The sequence below is a fragment of the Siphateles boraxobius genome, unplaced genomic scaffold (assembly GCF_051911475.1).
Source record: "Siphateles boraxobius isolate OS27281-9 unplaced genomic scaffold, OSU_SipBor_1 70, whole genome shotgun sequence".
Lineage (NCBI taxonomy): Eukaryota > Metazoa > Chordata > Actinopteri > Cypriniformes > Leuciscidae > Siphateles > Siphateles boraxobius.
Genome location: NW_027509198.1, coordinates 1,316,343 through 1,332,011, shown reverse-complemented (window position 1 = coordinate 1,332,011; position 15,669 = coordinate 1,316,343). Strand labels below are relative to the sequence as shown.

Genomic DNA, 15,669 nt, shown 5'->3' with positions numbered 1-15,669 from the left:
CAAAACCCATTCAAAAATGTGGGGGAGATTCACAAAGAGTGGACTGCAGATGGAGTCAGTGCTTCAAGAACCACCACACACAGAAGGATGCAAGACATGTGTTTCAGCTGTTGCATTCCTTGTGTCAAGCCACTCTTGAACAAGACACAGCGTCAGAAGCGTCTCGCCTGGGCTAAAGACTGAGTGGTCCAAAGTTATGTTCTCTGATGAAAGTAAATTTTGCATTTCCTTGGTAAATCAAGGTCCCAGAGTCTGGAGGAAGAGAGGAGAGGCACAGAATCCATGTTGCTTGAAGTCCAGTGTAAAGTTTCCACAGTCAGTGATGGTTTGGGGTGCCATGTCATCTGCTGGTGTTGGTCCACTGTGTTTTCTGAGGTCAAAGGTCAACGCAGCCGTCTACCAGGAAGTTTTAGAGCACTTCATGTGCTGCATGAAGTGAACATGCTTCCTGCTGCTGCCAAAGATACCCGTACCTGGTTTAAGGATCATGGTTTCCCTGTTCTTAATTGGCCAGCAAATTTGCCTGACCTTAAACCTATAGAAAATCTATGGGGTATTGTGAAGAGGAAGATGCGATACGCCAGACCCAACAATGCAGAAGAGCTGAAGGCCACTATCAGAGCAACCTGGGCTCTCATAACACCTGAGCAGTGCCACAGACTGATCGACTCCATGCCATGCCGCATTGCTGCAGTAATTCAGGCAAAAGGAGCCCCAACTAAGTATTGAGTGCTGTACATGCTCATACTTTTCATGTTCATACTTTTCAGTTGGCCAACATTTCTAAAAATCCTTTTTTTGTATTGGTCTTAAGTAATATTCTAATTTTCGGAGATACTGAATTTGGGATTTTCATTAGTTGTCAGTTTTAATCATCACAATTAAATGAAATAAACATTTTAAATATATCAGTCTGTGTGTAATGAATGAATATAATATCCAAATTTCACTTTTTGAATGGAACTACTGAAATAAATCTTTTTGATGATATTCTAATTATATGACCAGCACCTGTGTGTGTGTATATATATATATATATATATATATATATATATATTTATATATATATTACTGGTGGGCATAAATTCTTTTTTTTTTATCTAGATTAATCTCACTGTAATCTTGGAATTAATCTAGATTAAAATTGCTCATTTGAATTCTGCCCAAGGCATTGAGAATATGTGTGCTACCCAAATAATGACTAAAAGTAAGTCTTTGAGAACGGGTTTCTCAAGCCAGGTGGCGCATTAGACCAGGTGCTCATCTCCTGTTTCCAAAATGCATCACAAACTGCTTGAGAAAGCTGTTCTACTATATAATTGGTGATGAAAATAAATCATGTTCAATCAGATGTACTTGTGTTTACTAACTGATAGAGCTGTGCTGACGGGCTTGCCTCGGTTGCACTCAAACGCCCGGCATCTACCGCATTAGCTAAGGGATGCTTTGGGTTTAGGTGGTACTTGAGACTGTCAGCTGAATGTGTGGAACGCTTTTCAGAGAAGATAAGGTAACTTATTTTAGCACAATTCACACCCAGCGGTAATTCAGGAAAACCAAAATCTCCGAATGCTCCACATGAAACTTTGGTCTTTCGACCTTTTAACATCGTGTTGATTTATTTTGGTTAATATGTGTGAGGGAGAGAGAGCAAGACAGCACTTAGTGTGGAGATGGTGAAGTCGCCTGGCTCCGAAGTGAGAGAGTGCGCGCGCGCGACCGGGTCTCTCTCTCTCTCTGCTCGTTCTTTCAGTTAAACATGTGCCCTGTCACAAGTGCAGCAGTTCATCTACATTACTCACCGATCAAATAAGACTTTGGCAGGACAAAAATTCCGTTTGGCGGGCGCTAAAAAATTTCAATGCAGGAAAAACCCCGTTATTGCAAACAGCATAATTCGGTCTCGTTTAGTAAAATAAAGCGAAGCTTTAGATCGTCTTTTCCACTCCATGTTTACCTCCTCTGCTCAAATTGCTTTGATATCATGAATGACGCACAGATGCGTATAGGACGTCGCTATTGTGCCCGATAAAGGACAAAAGGGAAAGTTGTGAGTTCACGGTCTGTATATTATGGCTGGGACTCGGAGCAGGAGCATCGATAAGAGGAATCGTTAACGTCGAGGGCATACAATATCGATGGTTCGTAAAACTTAGAACCGGTTCTCGAGTGTAACCGGTTTTCAAATCCCATTCTTACCCCCTACAGTGCAATTCAGCTAGGTATACATCCGCACTAAAATATCAAGGTGAAAGTCATCATAGCTTGCGTAGTATAGACCCAGCTCCCAACCCAACTTTGAGAATAGATTAACAGCGATATTTTTTTTATCGCCCGATAAGAGTCTCACGTTAACGCATTACGTTAACGCAGATAACGGCCCACCACTAATATATATACATATATATATATTTATATATATATATAAATAAAATCAACCTGTTATGCTGGGATTAATTAGCTCAACCTGTGTTCTGTCCTATATTTACCCAGCCATTGGGCTAAAAACAACCCAAAATATACACATGCATGTGAAAGGGGAATGTATTTGTGTGAGAGAGTAGAATATATATGTATGTGAAAGGAGAATGTATGTGTGTGAGAGTAGAAATATATGTATATGAAAAGGAGAATGTATGTATGTGAGAGATTAGAAATTTACTGTGTATATATTGAAGTAGAATTTTCGGCTCAATCCCAATTCACCCCTTGCCCTTACCCCTTGGCCCTACCCCTCCATTTTGCGCGTTCACGTCTAGGCGTAAGTTGTCCCGATTCTTGTTGTGATAGAGGGGTAGGGCGAAGGGGTAGGGCTACATAGCCCTCGAAACTGAGATTTTTCAGAGGCACAATCCGAACGGAGGGGTACGAGAACGTTTCCAGAATACATCGCGAATCACTGGCGAGATGGCTTCGCAAATGGTTAAACATTTAAATTTAGTCCCAGATGACACCACCGTGCACTTTATTTACTCTTATAATAATAATATAGTCATTTAAATTAAGAAATTGTATAATAAATTACCCTTCCGAAAGAGAAAAGACATACATTTCGAGGAAGGAACGTTATAATCATCATGTTTCCTCAGAGGTAAGAGCAGCGGCGCTCATTGTCAGTCGTTGTCATGGAGAAATCCTGTAAAAACTCGTCGCTTCCGTAATGTCAGAGCCATCATCGACGACTGATGACGTATCGGGTTCATGAAGGGTTGTTCCATTTCGTAGAGAAATATTTCAACCCCTTAGCCCAGTGCTTCTCAAATAGTGGGGCGCGCCCCCCTGAGGGGGCTCGAAGCGATGGCAGGGGGGGCGCGTGTGACCTCAGGGAACATGATTTTTTTGCAACGAAGAAGAACACACAGCACAGAGTAGGAGATATGAAGTGCAGATAACAAGCCCGTGAGACACCATGGAAAAATATTTAACAGGGATGAAAAGAAAGGCGGAGAAAGACGGAGATAATGAGACAAACGTAAGTCTCCCGAAAGCTAAGATGAGGAAATATGACGAAGCGTATGTAGCGCTTGGCTTCACTGTGACTACGGTGGGAGACGAGGAAAGACCGGTATGTTTACTGTGTCTAAAAATGTTGGCAGCGGACAGCATGAAGCCAAATAAATTAAGGCGTCACTTGTATTGGAAATTTTACATTTAGATGTGTTTCTACTTTTAGATGTGTTCTTTTATCTTTTAGGTGTGTGCAACTTTTATTAACGTTGAGGATTTATATACTCATAAGCATTTAAAGGAAGATGTTCATATAAGCATTATTAAAGATATGACCAAACTGTTAGAAATGCATAAGTTAAGATAAGCTTTCTGGAACAACATGTATGTGTGACACAGAACCAAGTAGCAAGGGGACTGTATACTCCAAATGACCTATTGTTTGCTTCAAGTGTGAAATGTATGTGTGCAGCTTTTGATCAAACCAGAGATAGGCAAAAGGTGTGAATTTGAACAGTAGCTTGAAACAGGAAATCTTAACGAAGATGTCATTGTTCTGTCTAGACAAATTTATGTCCAACAAGAGATCTTGAACAAACACTTTTCCTTTTAAGGTTAAAAAGGCAACCTTCTGAAACAGATGCAGCCTACTCAGGATGTGTTAGGGTATATAACCTGGCGAAAGGGATCAGCCCTTCGCCTTCTCATATAGATGTTGTCTGTATGTGAATGCCAATTCAATTTTACTTCTTGTAAAATTATTTATTAGGTCAACATATGATGTTCTCCCATCACCGCAGAACCTAAACCTCTGGGTAGGAGAGGATCCCTCTTGTCCTTTGTGTTCATCACCTGCCACATTAAGGCACATTTTGACAGGATGTAAGGTGGCTCTTAGCCAAGGTCGGTTTACTTGGCGCCATGACCAAGTATTGCGATGTTTGGCTTTAGCATTGGAAGGCAAGCGTAGTATGACCAATAAGTTGCCGCCTGTTCTAGCAAAACATTACACGCAGAAGACAATATTCCTCCGCCCAGGCGAGCAACCACCAAGAAAAGGTGCTAACACCAATTCTCGCCCAGGACAACTGGAAGCTGCTGGGGACTGGAAGATGCTGGCTGATCATGATCAATGGCTTATTTTTCCACCTGAGATTGCCACCACTAACCTACGACCAGATATTGTTTTGTGGTCTGGATCAGCACGCATTGTTCAACTGATAGAGTTAACAGTGCCATGGGAGGATGCGGTAGATGAGGCATATGAGAGGAAGAAATTGCGGTATGCTCATCTGGCCACTGAAGCAGAACAGCGAGGATGGAGAGTCCAGGTTTATCCAGTGGAAGTGGGTTGTCGAGGTTTTGTGGCACACTCTACAACCCGGTTCCTCAGAGACGTCGGATTCAGTGGTCAAGAGTTGCGTCGCACAGTAAAGAACTTATCTGAAGCAGCAGAAAGGAGCAGCAACTGGCTGTGGTTGAGACGGAAAGATTCTAGCTGGCTGAGTACAGGCCGCCATGCTACGGTTTCGTAGAATTCTTGAAAAATTGAAGGGTGTTGGTTTATTTGTATAGGTTGTATAGTATTTACAGTCATTACGTTCCTGTGTATATTGCGTGAATGACGGGATGTTGGGCAGATATTGTGTTTTGCGGTAGGTGGTATGCCATACGGAACCGTTGCCACTGAAACTGCATATTAACGCACCAGTGGGGCTCGACAGCCTTAGTCAAACGGGTTGGCGCGTATGGTTGGGTTGCGGAGAGATTGTGAGATTGTGGTTAGGTCTCAGCAGCACTGTTGGTTTATTTGTAGAGGTTGTATAGTATTTACAGTCATTACGTTCCTCTGTATATTACGTGAATGACGGGTGGTTGGGCAGATATTGTGATTTGCGGTAGGTGGTATGCCATACGGAACCGTTGCCACTGAAACTGCATATTAACGCACCAGTGGGGCTCGACAGCCTTAGTCAAACGGGTTGGCGCGTATGGTTGGGTTGCGGAGAGATTGTGAGATTGTGGTTAGGTCTCAGCAGCACTGTTGGTTTATTTGTAGAGGTTGTATAGTATTTACAGTCATTACGTTCCTATGTATATTGCGTGAATGACGGGTGGTTGGGCAGATATTGTGTTTTGCGGTAGGTGGTATGCCATACGGAACCGTTGCAACTGAAACTGCATATTAACGCACCAGTGGGGCTCGACAGCCTTAGTCAAACGAGTTGGCGCGTATGGTTGGGTTGCGGAGAGATTGTGAGATTGTGGTTAGGTCTCAGCAGCAAGAGGGAAGTAGAGGTCGGTAAGCTGGGCTGAGTTGAGTGGGGGACGGAGGGGGGTGACTCTGGGACGCCAGAGTCACTGTCGAGCCCTCTTGAGGTGTCGTGGGCTAGTCGACGAAACACTGAGGACGGAAGGTGCCCACTTGAAGACCCTAGAGATGTTCCCTACTCCGCCCAATCAAGAGGGTTGTTATGGGGGGACCGCATTGTGGTTGCAGCCGTTGTGTGTGCTGACGCGCAAATACACTATTAACACCAGACAGAAGGAGATTCACGTCACCAGATGGAAAGAAGCGTAAATGGATGGAGAAGCATAGGTTACTGTAAAGCTACGTCTTAGTTGGTGCTTATCTTGGCGAAAGCCGAGTACAAATCAGCATGAAGTTTTAACATCTACTCTCGTGTAATGGAAATCAAATCTTGCAAGAAATAAAACATTTGATACTTTGACTTTTCAAAGGTTTCCACTTGTCTCCTTCCTCCTAACTTTTCGAATAGAATTATTTCCTCGACACACTTAAAGACATTACACCCCAATCACGCTGATAAGCCGCTTGAGTTTTTTCAGCGAAAACGTGCCGAATATTGTCAACAATCGTCCCGCTTTGTGAATGTGTTATGTCTTGTCATGTTGTGTCTGGTTCTTGTTACTCTGTCCCCCTCTGCTGGTCATCATAGGTTACTTTCTCTTTCTCTGCTCTCCCAGCTGTTCCTTATCTCCTCTAACTACCTCGTTCACTCTCTTCCCACCTGTTCCCTTTCTCCTCTGATTAGGTCTCTATTTCCCTCTCTGTTCTTGCTGCTTTCTTTGTCAGATTCTCATTTGAGTTTCTCATGCTAGAAGCAAACTTCTGTCTCGCTCATTTCTACATTGTCCAGCCCAGTCCTGTCCTGTCCTGTTGGCATCCGCCTGGCAAGTGCAATCTGTTCTCAGCTAATCATCTTATTATTTACTCTGTCTAGTTCATCTGATGCTACGAGAGACCTGGTAGTCACAGTCTATCTTCGACCCGCGACCTCTCTGAGAGACCTGCAGCCTGTCGCCGCTACTCGGCTATTCTCTACTGCTGTCTAAAGCTTTTGAAGTTACCTGAGAGACTTTTATGTTCCTGTTATCGCCCTCTCTGCGGGTTGTTTGTTTTCTCCATTATCATTCAAGAAGAAGATCTGTGTACTACCCTGTGTTGTCATTAAAAGATTCTGTTCCTGTTAAGACGCTTTTGGGTCCTCACTTACCCTCATAACAGAATGCTACTTCAGAAAACCAGCACTGTTAGCGTCATATAAGGTGGCGTACCAAATTGCTCGGTGCAAACAACCCCACTCCATAGCAGAGGAGCTGATACTGCCTGCAGCATTAGACATGGTCTCTGTCATGCTGGATGACGCAAGTGCTGCAAAAATAAAAACTTTCCCTCTGTCCAATGACACTGTCGCCAGACGTATAAATGACATTGCTAACGATCTTAAAGAACAGCTGGAAGATAAACTGAAAGACAAACGTTTTGCCTTACAGTTCGATGAAGCAACTGACAGCAACAAAGACTGTTTATTTATTGCTTATGTGCGTTTTGACATGACAAAGTCCCTGTGTGAGGATCTACTTTTTTGTAAATATGTCAGAGACAGAGCCACAGCTGAAGAGCTATTCAAAATGCTGGACTGCTTCCTGACTGAGAATGGGCTAAAGTGGGAGAACTGCATTGGTGTTTGCGGTGATGGTGCACAGACCATGGCAGGGATGACAAAAGGACTTCGGGCACTTATCAAGAAGGAATCACCTAATGCTGAGTGGACACACTGTGTTATACACAGAGAAGCACTGGCATCAAGGCACCTTTCCTCTGAATTAAGTTAGGTCATGACTGACATTGTAGGTGTAGTGAATTTTATAAAGACCAGACCACTAAAAACAAGTCTTCTCTGCTATCTGTGAGGAGATGGGAGCTGAACATCAAGCTCTGCTGTTTCACAGTGAAGCAAGGTGGCTGTCACGAGGAAAAGTCTTGTCCCGAGTTTTTGAGCTCAGAGAGCAGATAAGAATATTTTTGGAGCAGGAGAACAAGTATGACCTCGCAGAAAAATTTAGTGCTGAGAACTTCCTGGCAAAACTGGCCTACCTGAGTGACATATTTGGAAAGCTAAATGAACTAAATTTACAGCTTCAAGGGAAAGATAAACAACACCTCCCTCAGGTCACAGACAAGATCAGCTCTTTCACTCGAAAGCTTGCAATGTGGGGCAGGCGACTCGATGAAGGAAATACTGATTCATTTGAGAACCTGCATGAATTTGTTGACACTACTGACTATGATGCCACCTCAGTGATTCCATATATTAAGGAGCATATTTCCTCACTGATGGGATTATTTAAAAAGTACTTCCCTGAAAACAGTTCCCAATATGACTGGGTGAGAGATCCTTTCAATGCACCAGCTCCAACTGGTTTCAGCTCTGCAGAGGAGGACCAGTTCATTGATATGACGTCTGACTCCACATTGAGACTGAGGTTCACATCACAGACACTGAGTGAATTCTGGCTGACTGTAGAGAGGCAGTATCTTAGGGCAGAGGGCCATGGGCATTCTTCTTCCTTTTGCAACATCTTATCTTTGTGAGATTGGCTTCTCTGCTGTTGCTGCACTGAAGACCAAGTACAGGTCCCAGCTAAACAGTGAGCAGGAGCTGAGAGTTGCAGTATCATGCCTCAAACCCTGGTTCGAAAAGCTGTGCACTGCAAAACGTGCTCATGGTAGCCATTCATCCTGACTTCCTCATTTTGATAAAAAGAAAAAATCAGCACAAATTGTTTTATTCATTTTTGTTTTATAGGTCAAAGTGTTTTATATATTGTGCTCCTGAGTTAATGTTGCTGATCAATTTGAATTTATTATTATTTATTGATTATATATATATATATATATATATAAAAGAAATATATTATCAAATGGTCAAAAAATGTTTACAGTTTAAATAAGGATTTAATTTTTTTTAAAATTTAAGGCAAATTGATGCACTTTAAGTCTTTTCTGTTACAGACTAAAAAACATAAGTCTTTTCTGTTACAGACTAAAAAACAATTTTATTCTTTGTTGTAAGTTGATCTATATTTCTTTTTTATGTTAAAAAGGATACAATGTTATGCAGAGGTGTACTTATAATAATTTTATAGACAAATTATATTATTTACAGTCGTGGCGGAGAGTTGGGGGGCGCGAAATGTTTACTTCTTCCTAGGGGGGGGCGTAACAGAAAATAATTGAGAAGCACTGCCTTAGCCCTTGTAACTCTGTTTTAAGGGCCAAGGGGTACACTTGAAAACAAGGGGTAGGGGCAAGGGGTGAATTGGGATTGAGCCTGTGTGGGAATAGAAATAAAGTATATGTATGTGAAAGGAGAATGTAAGTTTGTGAGAGTTAGGGTTGGGTATCGGTTGGCTTTTATCCGATACCAGTACCTACTCGGTATTTTTTAAACGGTTCCGGTGCTTAAACGGTTCTTGAACCGGTACTTAAAGGGATAGTTCACCCAAAAATTAATATTCTGTCAGTAATTACTCTCCCCCATGTTGTTCCAACTCCGTAAGACCTTCGTTCATCTTCGGAACACGAATTAAGATATTTTTTAATAGTAATATTTAAATAACAGAATTTACATTTTTGGGTGAACTATCCCTTTAAGAAAACGAAACCACACACACTTTGTCAAAAAATAATACCCTTCTATTTACAGGGCCAAACTGGACACAATATTAACTTAAATCTTTAAACAATATAAATACAAGTAACATATGGTAATAATAAATAAACCAATATAAAATAAAAAATTCACATTTACATAATATCAAATAAAACAATATTGTATCAAACAATGTAATAATACTGGAGATTAATCTCGACATGGCTCCAGGTTCCCATGTTTGTCAGCTTGAACCAGTCATGTAAGTTATCTGGTCGTTGTACTAGTTACGGCATCGCTTAGCTTGGCGAGTTTGGTATTTCGTTCCCACTGCGTCTTAAACTACGCAGCATTGAGTGAACCTGTGAAAGAGAACGTCTCTGGTTACTGGTGTAACCTATGTTCTCTGAATAGGGAACGAGACGCTGCGTTCGCTGCCAAACCCATCGCGCTGCCGACAAACTTCCTTTTTCGGCAGAGAAATCTGCGGAGCAGATTATATAATATGACGATGTAAGAGCGTCGATGCGGCGCCCGCGCCATCAGCCAATGCATTGGCGTGATTCTAAATGGGCTTCAGACAATCGGCACACCCAGAGGGAAATTTTCGTTCTTATTCGGTCTGGTTACTACCGTTTACGTCGGAACCGGTTCCCTATTGGCACCGCGTTTCGGTACCCAACCCTAGTGAGAGTGAATGAATGAATTCACTTAAGGCTTGTACGGCCCCTCATAATATACTGTATATGTTTACACAAATAAATTCTTGGTCAGAAATTAATTAAATCTGTTGTGTTAAACTGGGCTTAATTAAACATGAAACCTGCAGTATTTCATGTAGTAAAGTGTTTTATTTGTCTGTTCTTTGTGTCATTAGTGAAAGATCAGGCTCACATGTGTCCAGCTCTGTGTCTGTGAAGAGTGACTGCTCAAAAGATGAAGGACCAAAATTTAGTGAGAGAAAACCATCAACTAACAAAAGGTATTTCATGTGTTTATTATTTCTACACATTAGACAATATTTAGACACTATAGTTTCAGCATTTCTTCAACTCCATCATGACGTTGAGGAAGCATGACGTGCTTCCTTTAGTTCCTTTACTCAGGGCTTTATAGTTCCTCGTCAAGATCCACTTGTAGTATTGTTTCTGAACAGCGCTCATCTCTACCCTGAGGATGTAGAAATCCTAGACAATATTGTCACACTAGACAATATTTCAGCAAATATTCATCATGAAACTTTATCGTTCAAACATCGTTCCAATTTACAATCAGCAAAAAGATTGAAATTATTTGATTTGAATTATTTTTTTGTGATACCCATTAGCGCTCTGCGATATGGCAAAAAAAAAAACATGTCGATATTTTTTGGCTGAAAGGCAATGCAATATATATCTTAATATATTCTCCTTTTTTCTATTTGACAAAAATTCAGTATTTACTTTAAAAACATGTTATTTTACATCCTGCCCAGTGTTGTCTTACAAACAATGTTCACATTGAAGGCAATGAAAACAAATATAGTGAATGTTACCATGTAAGCTGTGCAACATTATGTGCAAAAAAGGGTTAAATCCACATTACACTACACTAATGTATTGTTACAACATTACAATCTAAAGCAGACATCAAATTCCCTAAACTTAAAAATAAATTAAAACAAAAGTACCAGATGTTCACAGGAAAGAGGAACACACATACCCCTTTTCCACCAAAAAAGAACGGGTTCGGAACTGGTGCTGGTTCAAAGTTGGTTCGGAGTTGGTTCAACTTGCGAACCTCCTCAGAACCTGTTTGTTTTTCCACTGACTAGAGCGCCCAGCGAACGACGTCGTTACGTCACTGTGTACGTCGCTTTACGTCTCAGCTAGAAACGCTTGCAAGTACAACATTACTTTGTAAAAACAATTGAAATATGTAAGTCTTTTAATCTTTTCCTTTGATATGTAATCTTTTCTGATTAGTTATGTACACCTGTCTTGTCTTTTTTTTCTCTCCGTTTATTTGTTCTATTTTGTGACTGTTTTCTTCTTTGCTTACATAATGTTTTCAATAATTTTTTTTAAAAAAAAGCTAGAAACGCTTGCGCCAACTTCAAGCATAACAATTACAATGGCGGACTACATCGTGTTTCTGCAAATGTTTCTCCTGGCTTTGCGGTCAGAAAAGATGTTTAGGACACATCTAAACCCGCCCCCAGCCCCCGACGTAAGCATGACGTGGTAAAAGAACGGTTCTCTGGTTCTAGTCCAGCAAAGAGTTGGTGCCGCTTTGGAACCAGTTTTCCTGGCCGAGAACCGGTTCTTTGGCTGTCGAAACGCAAAGAACTGGTTCGCGCGCAGGCACCGGCTCCGAACCGGCTCTCAAAACGCTTTGGTGGAAAAGGGGTAACATTCACTCATCTGAGCTTAGTAATTATATTAGCCTAGATTTGATTACCCCATTTTAATTCTGCTATCATTAAAATCCAATTATTTGTAGGTTTAAAATTCTACATATGGCACATTTAATGTCCAAAAACAAATATTTTAGCAAAATGTAGCAATATTTTTAGTTGTGCTCCTATTTTGTTGTGCTTTCGTCTGTTTGGTGGCGGCGGCGCTCGTTCAGTGAAGTCTGAAGTTTAGCAGAGACTCACATGGCTCGTCCACTCCTGACAGAAAAAAGGACATATTTGCATGACCTTCTAACATTTACAGATGGAGAATATACCTGTGCAATGTAGGTTATTCACTGAGGAAAACACCACATTGCAAACGCATTAAACAGCACATATAACGGCTGTCTGATTATATATGATTTTTGCCATACTCAAGCAGCCCTACATTAAACCATTTCAAATGAGATTGAAGTATTTACAAACAGCAGTGCTATAAAAACCCAAAGGGAGCATCAGCAAAAAGATTAAAATCTTTAATTGAATTATAATTCAATTTTTTGTAATATGCATTAATTGGAGTCTGCTTACATAACTACTGCACAACATATTAAATTGTCAATGCCTATTGTCAATGCATAATTCTCTATATGTTTATACTTAAATAGATCCTATGCTTTTATCAGCGAAAACTTAAATTGCTAATGTTTTCTTGTTCTCTGCTAAAAATAATAATGTAATTTTGCCTGAAAATGCAGTATTTTATTTTATTGGCTAACAGGCTTCAATGTGAGACATTAGACTCAGACGTTCAGACTCACAGGAATAATGAGAATTTCAAAGACAATCTTCTAGGCATCTTCCAGGTAGGAAAACGTCTCGGTTACGTATGTAACCCTCGTTCCCTGAGTACAGGGAACGGAGACGTGTCGTCGGGGGAGTTCCCTGACGAATTGGGATCACGCTAGGGAGACCAATTGCCTTCGAGTGAATTAAAACGAGCCAATGAAAATTGGCATGCAAGATTTGCATTCCGCGACCCGCCTACCAGCGCGGGTATAAAAGGCGGAAGTAAACATTGCGCAATGCTTTTCGCTGAGGAGCCGAACAGTGTCCAGTCCTCCGCGAAGGTACAGCGACATGGCGAAGGGACGACACGTCTCCGTTCCCTGTACTCAGGGAACGAGGGTTACATACGTAACCGAGACGTTCCCTTTCGTCCTGGGAACTCCGACGTGTCGTCGGGGGAGTTCCCTGACGAATTAGGATCCCTAATAAAGCGCCATGGTGCTGGCCCCTTCCAGCGCCCGGCTAAGCTACCCTGCAGCAGTTTCTTGAAATAAGTTGCGGGAGCTAGCACGGGAACCACACTGCTGTTCCGCAAGACCCGCACAGTGGACATTGGATAACACTGGGAAAGCGTTCCCCAAGAGAGGGGGAAAGCTGCGGAAGGCCCAGCCTGACTGACCAGGAATACACATATGTACTAGCCCAATGGGGTAGTGAAACATATGGCAGTCCCTGAGGTGGTCCCAATCCAAGGGAAATGGGAGCGCACTCAACAGGGATGACGAACGAGTCCGTCAAGGGGAAGACACGGCTAAACTGCACGTGGCATGATGGTTCACAGTAGAGATCACTGGAGCACCCAGTCTACTAACAACTCCTCACTAGAGGTAGCAGACCTGGCGCCGGGCGGTCCGCCACGCCCAGCACCGGAGGGGTGAAGGAGGAACTCACGAGGCTCACCAACGTAGGGCGCCATACGGAGCAAGAAAGCACGTATCCGCTGTTCGAGGCGGAGTGGCGTAGCAAGCCGACACAACTTATTCCCTCGACCCACTGGCCGTAGCCAGAACTCGGGAGGAAACAGGTTCCACACGAAGGCTATAGAACCTAGCGAACGTGTTCGGTGTCGCCCAGCCCGCAGCTCTACAGATGTCTGTCAGCGAGGCGCCTTGAGCCAAAGCCCAGGAAGCGGCAGCACCTCTAGAGGAGTGAGCGCGCAACCTGGGAGGACAAGGCTCACCCAGAGACTCATATGCTCGGGTGATAGCATCCACTAACCAGTGGGCTAACCTCTGCTTGGAGACGGCCTTCCCCTTCTGCCGGCCTCCGTAACAGACAAAGAGCTGATCTGAGGTTCTGAAGCTTTGCGTTCTGTCAATATAAACCCGCAGGGCGCGGACAGGACAGAGCCAAGCTAGGGCTGGGTCTGCCTCCTCCTGGGGCAGCGCTTGCAGGTTCACTACCTGGTCCACGAAGGGAGTGGTAGGAACCTTGGGCACATATCCGAGCCGGGGTCTCAACACAACGTGAGAAAGGCCTGGCCCGAACTCTAGGCACGATTCGTCGACCGAAAAAGCCTGCAGATCCCCGACCCTCTTGAAAGAGGCCAATGCCAACAGGAGCGCTGTCTTAATGGACAGGATATTAAGCTCTACCGTCAGCAAAGGCTCAAAGGGAGGACTTTGAAGAGCTCTAAGTACCAGAGCAAGGTCCCAAGAGGGTACCGAGTGCAAAACACGAGGTGGATTTAACCTCCTGGCACCCTTAAGGAATCTGATGACCAGGTCGTGCTTCCCCAAGGACTTACCTTCCAGTGCATCGTGATGCGCGGCTATTGCGGCGACATACACTTTGAGGGTGGAGGGAGACAGCCTTCGCTCCAACCCATCTTGCAGGAAGGAAAGCACGACTCCGATCGGGCAAGTTCGGGGGTCCTCCTGACGGGAGAAACACCAATCGACAAACAGGTTCCACTTCAACGCATAGAGGCGCCTCGTAGAGGGGGCTCTAGCGGAAGTGATGGTGTCTACCACTGCCTGTGGCCGACCACCTAGAACCTCCGCGTCCCGTCCAGGGACCAGACATGGAGTTTCCAGAGGTCTGGACGCGGGTGCCATAGAGTGCCCCGTCTCTGAGAAAGAAGGTCCTTCCTCAGAGGAATCGGCCAAGGAGGGGCTGTCGCGAGGAGCATGAATTCGGTGAACCAAGTCCTGGTGGGCCAATACGGCGCCACAAGAAGGACCTGCTGCTCGTCCTCCCTGACCTTGCACAGAGTCTGTGCAAGAAGGCTCACTGGGGGAAACGCATACTTGCGCAGGTCCCGGGGACAGCTGTGAGCCAGGGCGTCCGTGCCGAGGGTCCCCTCGGCCAGGGAATAAAACCACTGGCAATGGGTCGTGTCCGGAGAGGCAAACAGGTCTACCTGTGCGACTCCGAAGACACTCCAAATCAGCTGGACCGACTGGGGATGGAGTCGCCATTCTCCTGGCAGGGGAGGCAGCCGTGAGAGCTCGTCTGCCACACGGTTGAGCTCCCCTGGAATGTGAATGGCACGAAGCGACCTCAGATGCTTCTGACTCCATAGGAGGAGGTGGGAGGCGAGTCGCGACATACGACAGGAGCGTAGACCACCTTGATGGTTGATGTACGCAACGGTCGCAGTGCTGTCCGTACGGACCAGTACGTGCTTGTGTCTGAGAACCCCTTTGAGGCGACGCAAGGCTAAGCGTACTGCTTGCAACTCTAGGCAGTTGATATGCCAATGCAGTTGAGGCCCCGTCCACAGACCTGAAACTGCATGCCCGTTGTACGTGGCCCCCCATCCGGTGGCAGAGGCATCTGTGAAAACCACAGCATGCCTGGAAACCTGGACTAAGGGCACTCCGGCCCGTAGAAACGCAGGATCCGACCACGGGGAGAAGGTTTGGCGACAGTGCGGGGTCACTTTGACCCGGAACGTGCCGCTGTGCCACGCCCACCTCGGGACTCGATCGTGAAGCCAGCGCTGAAGCGGTCTCATATGTAACAGGCCGAGCGGCGTTACTGCGGCTGCCATATGCCCCAGGAGCCTCTGAAATTGTTTCAGTGGAACCGCTG

General features: G+C 44.2%; 1 protein-coding gene across 4 annotated transcripts in view; it reads left to right on the top strand.

Moving 5' to 3' along the window:
- Positions 1–15,669, top strand: part of LOC143724251 (protein NLRC3-like) — a 377,548-nt gene that overhangs the window by 19,295 nt on the left and 342,584 nt on the right. For 2 of the 4 annotated variants that reach the window (XR_013197294.1, XM_077217234.1), the window contains exons 3-4: positions 10,285–10,389; positions 12,566–12,650. Coding sequence is in view for 3 of the 4 variants with exons in the window: in XM_077217234.1 (XP_077073349.1) it covers positions 10,285–10,389; positions 12,566–12,650 (190 nt within the window). In the remaining variant the exon portion in view is untranslated. The remainder of the gene's footprint in view (positions 1–10,284; positions 10,390–12,565; positions 12,651–15,669) is intronic. The other 2 variants (XM_077217232.1, XM_077217233.1) reach the window with 1 other exon arrangement.